Genomic DNA, 8,310 nt, shown 5'->3' with positions numbered 1-8,310 from the left:
GCAACTGGATGGGGTCACGAGACTTCTTCAGTGTTCACCCATGATTTATGTAAATGTATTGAATATAACATTTAAATGTTTCTAACATTATCCATATTAGGACTACAGTGGCAACATGAAAGAAAACCTAATGAGAGGAAGAAAATTTTCTTAGGATAAACTTTTTATTTTATTTCACAGGACAATGGTGTTCAATCAATTCAGAAAATTTCAGTCAAGTGAATAAAAGTAAATCAACCAAGAGATAGATAAGTATTCCCTCTGCATGATACATTTACATTACCTGTAGTAAACTGCAGTATTTGTTATACTGTAGTGCAACAACTGGCTTTTTCCATGTTCAGCTCAGCTGGATCATGCTTGGAGCAGTAAACAGTTGTACGTCTGCAGCCAACAATGTGCTCTTATATTAATCTACAGATAATCTTCTCATCTTTATTAATCTAATACACATTACTTTTACAGTGCTCTTGACTGTCCTAATTTCAGGAATTCTCTTTCAATCACACACACATACACACACTCCTCTTGCACTCCATACAGTCTGGGCATACAGAGTGGAGGGCAGAGGCAACATTTCACCTGAGACAAGCGGTAGTTCAGGAGGAAGCCATGCTGGGTTGAGCTTGTCGCAAAGGAGACGACCTTTCCTCTGAACCCCTTAGCCATAGGAATGCAACTTTTGGTTGGTTTCAATACAAATAAATAACAGATGGACTGATGATCAAGTGGGGGTTGAGAGAGAGACAGTCTTTCTTGAGTGCATTTTAAAGATGACTTGTAACCATTTGAGGGTGCCTCTATAGTTAAAACCTTATGGAAGGAACAACACCCCTGATTCATAGTCTATATAACCAGGAACAATGTTAAGACTTACAACAGACTGGAATAGAACAGTGAATGGATTGTCAGTGTTCATTATGTTTTCATTATTCACAAAGTAGACATTTCTGACTTGATACGCCGTACCGATTGGAAGAATCCGAGTACCAGGCTGCAACTTGCTCAGATTGTAAAATGAGAAAAGAATATATATTTGTGATTGTACAGCCTTTTGATCCTGAGTGGGCATGGGATGTGAATTTAAAATAAATCATTATTTTGTGTAAGGATGCATCAATATAGAAATTCTGGGCTGATACCTAAAACCAATATTTTTTTTATGGCATACATTCTTTTAATAACTTTGACATTCATCAAAAGGCCTTTTTCTTAGAATTTATGAAAGTGCTAATTAACTTATTGGGCAAAGACCATGTTGCAAGCGACCACTTTTCCGTAACTTTCGCGCATTTTTGTAAATGTACAACAAAGTCACTCAGAAATAAATGCTTCTTACCGGGACAAAATACACAATATATATACAAAAGTATGTGGACACCTCGTCAAATTAGTAAATTCGGGTATTTCAGCCACACCCGTTGCTGACAGGTGTATAAAATCGAGCACACAGCCATGCCATGCAATCTCCATAGCCAAACATTGGCAGTAGAATGGCCTTACTGAAGAGCTCAGTGACTTTCAATGTGGAACCGTCATAGGATGCCACCTTTACAACAAGTCAGTTCTGCCCTGCTAGAGCTGCCCCTGTCAAGTGCTGTTATTGTGAAGTGGAAATGTCTAGGAACAACAACGGCTCAACCGCGAAGTGGTAGGCCACACAAGTTCACAGAACGGGACCGCTGAATCGTGTAGCGCGTAGAAATCACCTGTCTTCGGTTGCAACACACTACCGAGTTCCGAACTGACTTGGAAGCAACGTCAGCACAATAACTGTTCGTCGGGAGCTTCATGAAATGGGTTTCAATGGCCGAGCAGCCGCACACAAGCCTAAGACCACCACGCGCAATGCCAACCGTTGGCTGGAGTGGTGTAAAGCTCGCCACCATTGGACTCTGGAGCAGTGGAAACGCGTTCTCTGGAGTGATGAATCACGCTTCACCATCTCACAGTCCGACGTCCGAATCTGGGTTTGGCGGATGCCAGGAGAACGCTACCTGCCCGAATGCATAGTGCCAACTGTAAAGTTTGGTGGAGGAGGAATAATGGTCTGGGGCTGTTTTTCATGGTTCGGGCTAGGCCCCTTAGTTCCAGTGAAGAAATCTTAACGCTACAGCATACAGTACAATTACATTCTAGACAATTCTGTGCTTCCAACTTTGTGGCAACAGTTTGGGGCAGGCCCTTTCCTGTTTCAGAATGACAATGCCCCCATGCACAAAGCGAGGTCCATACAGAAATGGTTTGTCAAGATCGGTGGAAAAACTTGACTGGCCTGCACAGAGCCCCAACCTCAACCCCATCGAACACGTTTGGGATGAATTGGAACACCAACTACGAGCCAGGCTTAATCGCCCAACATCATTGCCCGACCTCACATAATGCTTTTGGGGCTGAATGGAAGCAAGTCCCCGCAGAAATGTTCCAACATCTAGTGGAAAGCCTTCCCAGAAGATTGGAGGCTGTTATAGCAGCAAAGGGGGGACCAACTCCATATTAATTCTTGTGATTTTGGAATGAGATGTTCGACAAGCAGGTGTCCACATACTTTTGACAATGTAGTGTATGTACTAGGGCCGATACATTTTGCAACCAGGGCTCTACAATTTGTAAAAAATGTATGGGTAGCACTGGTGCTCCAAACTTTAAAAACGTTAAGAGCACAACCTGACATTTTTTTTATGTTCTTGTCCCAGAATGCACCGTGCGGCCCATTGACGACGCATGGGCAACGTACACAATGGGCGTAAATACGATTCCAATGGAGTTTCCCATCTCAAAAGTATCTCTAATATGGATCAGATCTTTTGAACTGTTTGTGTTAGAAACAAGCAATTTTCGCTGTAGTAAAGGTGCAAGCTAACGAATCTGCGCCCAGGAAACAACGGTACAGCGAAGCCTTATCATTACAACAATTGTTATAAAAATATTGATATATTTTGTTTTTTTCCACTGGTGCTCACAAATTAAAACTGCAGGTCGCACAGCAAAATATTTTGTTGCATATCCAACCAAATTGGGTCACACTTTAGAGCCCTGTCTGCATCCCTAATATTGTGTAAAACCATTCTGATGTCAACGCTGAGGCCTAATAATGATGACTCTGTGATATGCCAGACAAACAAGGAATAGCAGAAACTCAACCAGGCTCATTACAGCACTTCTGATTCAGTAACCCAAGCTAAAATCAATTCAGCATCCACTTAAGGCCAGGTACCACAGGCTAAAATGAAATTGTTGTAAGAACTTATCAATTTTGGTCCATTAATAATTATTATTTTTAAAAAGTGAAAAATAAAAATGTCAAAAGCTTTATGAAAATATTCTTGTTAGTTTATCATACTAATGTCATCAAAATATCATAAATTGTAAACACTTTTAAATGGACATACATCCATAATTTGAAAGCTACATTGAATCACACATCACTTAAAAGTACATTTCATAGAGAATGTTACTTTGAAGATATGGTGATTGGTTGTAAATAGTGTTTGGTAGTCCTAATTCAGTGTCCTTGTCTAACTGCCATTTCCTGAAAATCAGACTCTTCCCAAACGCCAATTTATTTTTCTCAGCCTCAAAAGCATCTGCATTTACCAAATTTGGTGTGGTTATCCAGAGATGTATTCTCCAGACTTATACATAGGGAATTGTTGATATGTTGTAAAAAAAAGTATCTTCTAGATGACACAATCGGCTATTTGTAAGTTCAGTCCTGGAAAATGTATTTGTGTTATATGCAAATATTTAATGGTATAACCTAATTTGCATACAATGTTTCAGGAAAATATATAAATGATATACAAAAATGTATTATATTCATGTCCACATTCAACTGGTAAAAGTTGATTGTGATATGATTAGGGGGGGGGGGGGGGGGGGAAATAACCTATTAGGGTGTGGTGCCTGGCCTTAAAAAACTAAACTCTTCCCTAAGGAAAACACGGAAATGGGAGCCTTTAGCAGAACATTGGAGATTAAAGAAAAATACAAACTCAAGTCTCTAGTAGTCATTTTAACCAAACAAAAGACAGAAAACAGAGAGGTGGTTGAATGTATGGGGGGTGTAGTTTCCTTTTGAGTGAGTCTACTCAGGCCTTGGGGGTGGTATGGGGATGGGAGCTCTTTACCACACTTATAGGTGTCAGTCTCCGTGAGCTTTAGGCCCCCCAGGGCGGGCGACCACAGGGGCTAATCCACAGTACGCTGACCACGGCTGCACCTCACAGTGCCTGTCTGTCTGTCTGCCTGCCATGTTCATACGTCCAGGACCCATCTCTCACACCTAGGAGCTGTTGATGCGGATGCCTGAAATAAAGGGCAGGCCGGTGCCCACCTTCTTTTTGTACTCCAGGTAGTCCTCTGCGAAGAAATGGATGAGAGAAAGCTCCTCCTCCTCGATCCGTTCACGGAAGAAGCGCCAGCTTGCCATAGTGTAGCCCGCGATGCAGACAGGGTTGCACAGCATCACCTGGAACATTGGACACAGAAAAGTGAAATCAGTGTTAATGGGCTTGACTGGAACATGTTTAAGAAACAAACATGTCTGGATTCTTAAAAGGGAACAGAGTTTAGCTTATATATTAGCCTGCATGCTAATATTGCTGTGACAAGGGTTGCAATATTCTGGTAACTTTCCCAAGATTGCAAGGATTTCCAGAAATTACAGTTGGAAGATTCCGGATTTCCTGTTTCTTCCCTCCTGATTCAAGGAATAATTCAACTGGGATTTCTGAAAAATCTGGGAATTCTGGGAACATTTCCAGAATTTTGCAACCCATGCTGTGCCATTCAAGAGTTTCCTTAGCTATTGACAGAATAGGCCGGTACCTGTGTGCCAATGCTCCAGTAGAACCATCCCACGTAGGAGGGGTGCCTGAAGAAGGCGTAGACCCCATCCGTGACCAGCACGTGGCTCTGGGCCTTCTCGTTCTGGACGATGTGGTTGAAGTTGGAGCCGGCCGTCAGCATGGCAGACTTACGCAGGAAGTCCCCACACAGCACCATCACCAGACCCACCAGGCTGAGCCAGCTCAGCTGCTTCAGCTCTGAGACACAACATTCACAGCCTATTGAGACATTTAACTCCTATTGTGACAACGTTTTTTTTATTTTTTTATTTTTGGTCATTTAGCAGACACTCTTATCCAGAGCAATTTACAGGAGCAATTAGGGTTAAGTGCCTTGCTCAGGGGCACATCAACAGATTTTTCACCTAGTCAGCTCGGGGATTAGAACCAGCAACCTTTCGGTTACTGGCACAATGCTCTTAACCACTAAGCTACCTGTCATGCCCATTTCAACTGAGACATTGAAAAGTTATTGGCTGCGTTCCAGCCTGACTACATCGTAGAAGCCTGCCCGACTGCAGTTGATGACGTGGCACACAATCATTGGTTGATGCAATGCAACGCCAGCAATGTAGTCAGGCTGGAACTTTCCCATTGAGCCCAAGTGTGTTATGAAGGACAGACCTGGGACAGTGAGCTTCTCTATGGTGAACTCCACCCATGAGGACACAGCAGCCACGGTGTACTCCACACTGTGGTTGAGAAGGAATGAGTCCAGAGACAGGCTGCGGGGGTTAATGATGGCCGTCACCAGGTACTCGGAGTAGTGGAAGAAAGACAAGGAGCACATGTACCTGCAAAGACATGCATTGACTGAGAACTATGCATAACAGGTATCAAACTAACGGTTAGTATTGTGTGTGTGTGTGTGTGTGTGTACGTGAGAGAGAGAGGCAGTGTTCGAGAGGATCAAAACCGTAATGTATCATGGGTAAATTGTGACTGACTGATCTACAAATAATAATGAGTTGTTATTTATGATACAAGGTTCTTTGTAGATCTGTCAGTCAGCAGTCGCCTGTAATATCGAACAAGCCCAGAGTGCATGGGAGAGAGAGAAAGAGGAGAGAGCATGTACAGGGGTGTATTCATTACGGAAACCGTTTACCGTTTAAGAACCAAACGGAAGCAAACAGAGCAAAACTAGAGTTTCTATTGGACAAACGCAGGTAGGTACCTCCCCATTTCGTTCTGTTTAAGAAACATTTTGCAAGAAGTTGTTGGATGCTTACCAGCCAAAGTGTGTCCATGTGGTTTGGGAAAAGCTTATGATCAAGCCACACCCAAAAGTAAAGCCAAGGAAGCAGGCTCGCACAGCAACCTGGGAGAAAGAAGAGTAAGCTTATGTAACATTTCTACCTTCAACTGGATAAGAGCGTCTGCTAAATAATGTAAATGTAACTTGTGAAACTAGCTAGTTATCTAACTTTACAAGTAGAAAGCTGGCTCCAAATCAATAGCTAACACAATAACATAATCTTAGGCATAGCATATCTAACTAACTTCAATAGTGTTATCTAATTTACAGTTTAGGGCTCTATCTTTAGCCAATCAAGGTGACAGCTGTCTCAATCCAATTCAGATAATAGGATTAGCCAGCTAGCTAGCTCAACATATTAGGAAGAAGAGGGGCAATGAAAATGTAATGATAATTTAGATAGCTAATGCCTAGCTAGCTGGCTGCCGTTTTGGCAAATAAAACTGAACTCAAGACGGCTAGCTATCTAAGTAGCTTAGCTAACGTTACAGCTAGCCATCTTCTTTCAGACGTTAGTTAGCTAGCTCTTACCTTATATAGAGGTCCCTTGTATATGATAAGCAAGAAGCCATTGATAATAGCGATGTACACAGCAATAGCTATTTTCCCCCTCACTCCAGTGAGATAGTCGAATACCCAGTCAAGATGTCCTGCGAATGTTCTAATAAGAGGAATTATAACAACACCCAGTCCTAAAAGAAAGCTTATAATACTTATTTTTCCCTCTAACACCAACTTGCCTGCCATGATGAAGTACCGTTCCTCCCAATGAGCTCGCGCGAGTTCTTCTTCAGTGTGGGTTATCGGCGGTTGGCATCCAACGTTATGGTGCATTACCGCCACCTACTGTACTGGAGTGGGGGCCAGAGACTGGGAGAAACTAAATCCTACCTGCCAGCCCTGTTTCTCATAAAAAAGATAACAAAATATTTGAGACTATATCTAATGACGTTCTACTCAATATACTCTTTAAACTAATTTCCTGTATCCCCTTCTCCTTCATACTAGATCTCATCCTCTCTCTTTCCCTCTGATACTGCCCACACTGTAGCAATACATGCTCCACGGTCTCTGTTTCCTGACAATAATCACACTTTCCTGTTGGATGCTTTCCTATCACATTTAATGTCTTATTCAACTGGCTGTGTCCCACCCTTAATCTTGTAAAAAAAAGAGCCTCCTCTCTTCTGTCACTTCCTACCGTCCTCCCCGACTTTCCTCTGTACTTGAAATAAATGCCTTCCCTTATTATCTCTATTACACTGCTCCTGCCATCTCTGCACCATCACTGTATATATCAGTATTTTTGCCTCTGCCTTGCTCATTGAAACTTCAACATCCCCACTACTAGTGCTTGTTTAGCCTGTTCTTCTACTGCCTCGTTCCCCTCCACCCCCACATGGGCTGGGACCCAAGTAAATCTTATCTGAATACCTATCTGTTTAATCCTGCCATAGGTTTGTAGCACCTCATAAAGTAGGTATTGTCTGCTTCGTGACCTAAAGGACTGGAGACTCATTAACACTGCACATGAATCAGACCAAATAACTACTCTGTCTTGTTTGACTTCCTCCACCCACTGCAAGGCCAACAGTATGGCCATCAACTCTGCCGTATATCCAGCCAGATGATCTGTAATACGTTTCCTAACTTCCACCCCACATTCCTGCACTACAAATGCTGACCCAGTACATCCTGTCCTTGGATCTTTTGAACCATATGCGTAAATGGCCACAAAATCCTGATACACCGTTTCCAGACGTCTCTTAAAGAAATCAGCTGGATCCTCTCGCGAGTTTTCCACAATTACAGAATTTACTCACTAATCTTGGCTGCGTTCCAGGTGGTCGCGCTGCGCAGATGATCACTTCATCATCACACACACTTATCAGGAACCACATCAATATGACAGAAATCTTCTGAGCACATCTGAGAAGATTGCTTTATTATATTTATGTTGTTCCTGACACGTTAAACACTCCTCCAGGCGTTGTGAAATGTGATCAACTGCGCAGCGTGACTCTAATAAAGACTACCTACCTGGAACGCCTATATACGTGACGTTGAAGAGGACATTTTACTATTTATTGGCTGTAGATGGCGCTTTAAAGCCATCTAATCAAACGTCTCTCCTTGATGGCTAGCAAGAAATGTTTGACCAGGCATCACTTTCGCAACTGTCTAGCAGAGGACATAGCACAG

The 8,310-nt window shown here is 42.5% G+C and overlaps 1 protein-coding gene across 1 annotated transcript; it reads right to left on the bottom strand.

Annotated features, from left to right (window-relative positions):
• Window positions 1–3,544: 3,544 nt before the first annotated feature.
• Window positions 3,545–6,872, bottom strand: LOC311150008 (protein-S-isoprenylcysteine O-methyltransferase-like). The gene is made up of 5 exons (XM_084187248.1): window positions 6,640–6,872; window positions 6,083–6,171; window positions 5,475–5,644; window positions 4,831–5,048; window positions 3,545–4,471 (listed from the first exon to the last, which is right to left on the bottom strand). The coding sequence occupies exons 1-5, from the start codon at window positions 6,853–6,855 to the stop codon at window positions 4,286–4,288; spliced, it is 879 nt and encodes a 292-aa protein (XP_084043374.1). The 5' UTR covers window positions 6,856–6,872; the 3' UTR covers window positions 3,545–4,285.
• Window positions 6,873–8,310: the final 1,438 nt, after the last annotated feature.

The sequence above is a fragment of the Coregonus lavaretus genome (assembly GCF_964263955.1).
Source record: "Coregonus lavaretus genome assembly, chromosome: 22".
In the NCBI taxonomy this organism is placed as follows: Eukaryota; Metazoa; Chordata; class Actinopteri; order Salmoniformes; family Salmonidae; genus Coregonus; species Coregonus lavaretus.
Note: the sequence above shows the minus strand (reverse complement) of the source record. Positions and strands in the feature narration are given on the sequence as shown.